Source organism: Myotis brandtii, unplaced genomic scaffold, assembly GCF_000412655.1.
Source record: "Myotis brandtii unplaced genomic scaffold, ASM41265v1 scaffold68, whole genome shotgun sequence".
In the NCBI taxonomy this organism is placed as follows: Eukaryota; Metazoa; Chordata; class Mammalia; order Chiroptera; family Vespertilionidae; genus Myotis; species Myotis brandtii.
Window position 1 is genome coordinate 3,754,788 of NW_005370657.1, and position 278 is coordinate 3,755,065.

The 278-nt window shown below is 69.1% G+C and overlaps 1 protein-coding gene across 1 annotated transcript in view; it reads left to right on the forward strand.

Annotated features, from left to right (window-relative positions):
- Positions 1–17: 17 nt before the first annotated feature.
- Positions 18–278, forward strand: part of NR5A1 (nuclear receptor subfamily 5, group A, member 1) — a 19,155-nt gene continuing 18,894 nt past the window's right edge. Inside the window, exon 1 of the mRNA XM_014529307.1 lies at positions 18–237. Within this exon, the coding sequence (XP_014384793.1) occupies positions 18–237 (220 nt within the window). The remainder of the gene's footprint in view (positions 238–278) is intronic.

Here is a 278-nt window from a genome sequence, read left to right on the forward strand (position 1 = left end):
GGTGGGGGGGAGGGGCGATGGGGACGGCGAGGGGCAGAGCTCCACCGGGAGGACGGGAGGAAGCGAGGGGCCGCGCTGACGCCCCTCTCCCCCAGGGTTTCTTCAAGCGCACGGTGCAGAACAACAAGCACTACACGTGCACCGAGAGCCAGAGCTGCAAGATCGACAAGACGCAGCGCAAGCGCTGTCCCTTCTGCCGCTTCCAGAAGTGCCTGACGGTGGGGATGCGTCTGGAAGGTGCGCTCGCCCGCGCCGCGGCCTCAGGCGGCCTCAGACCC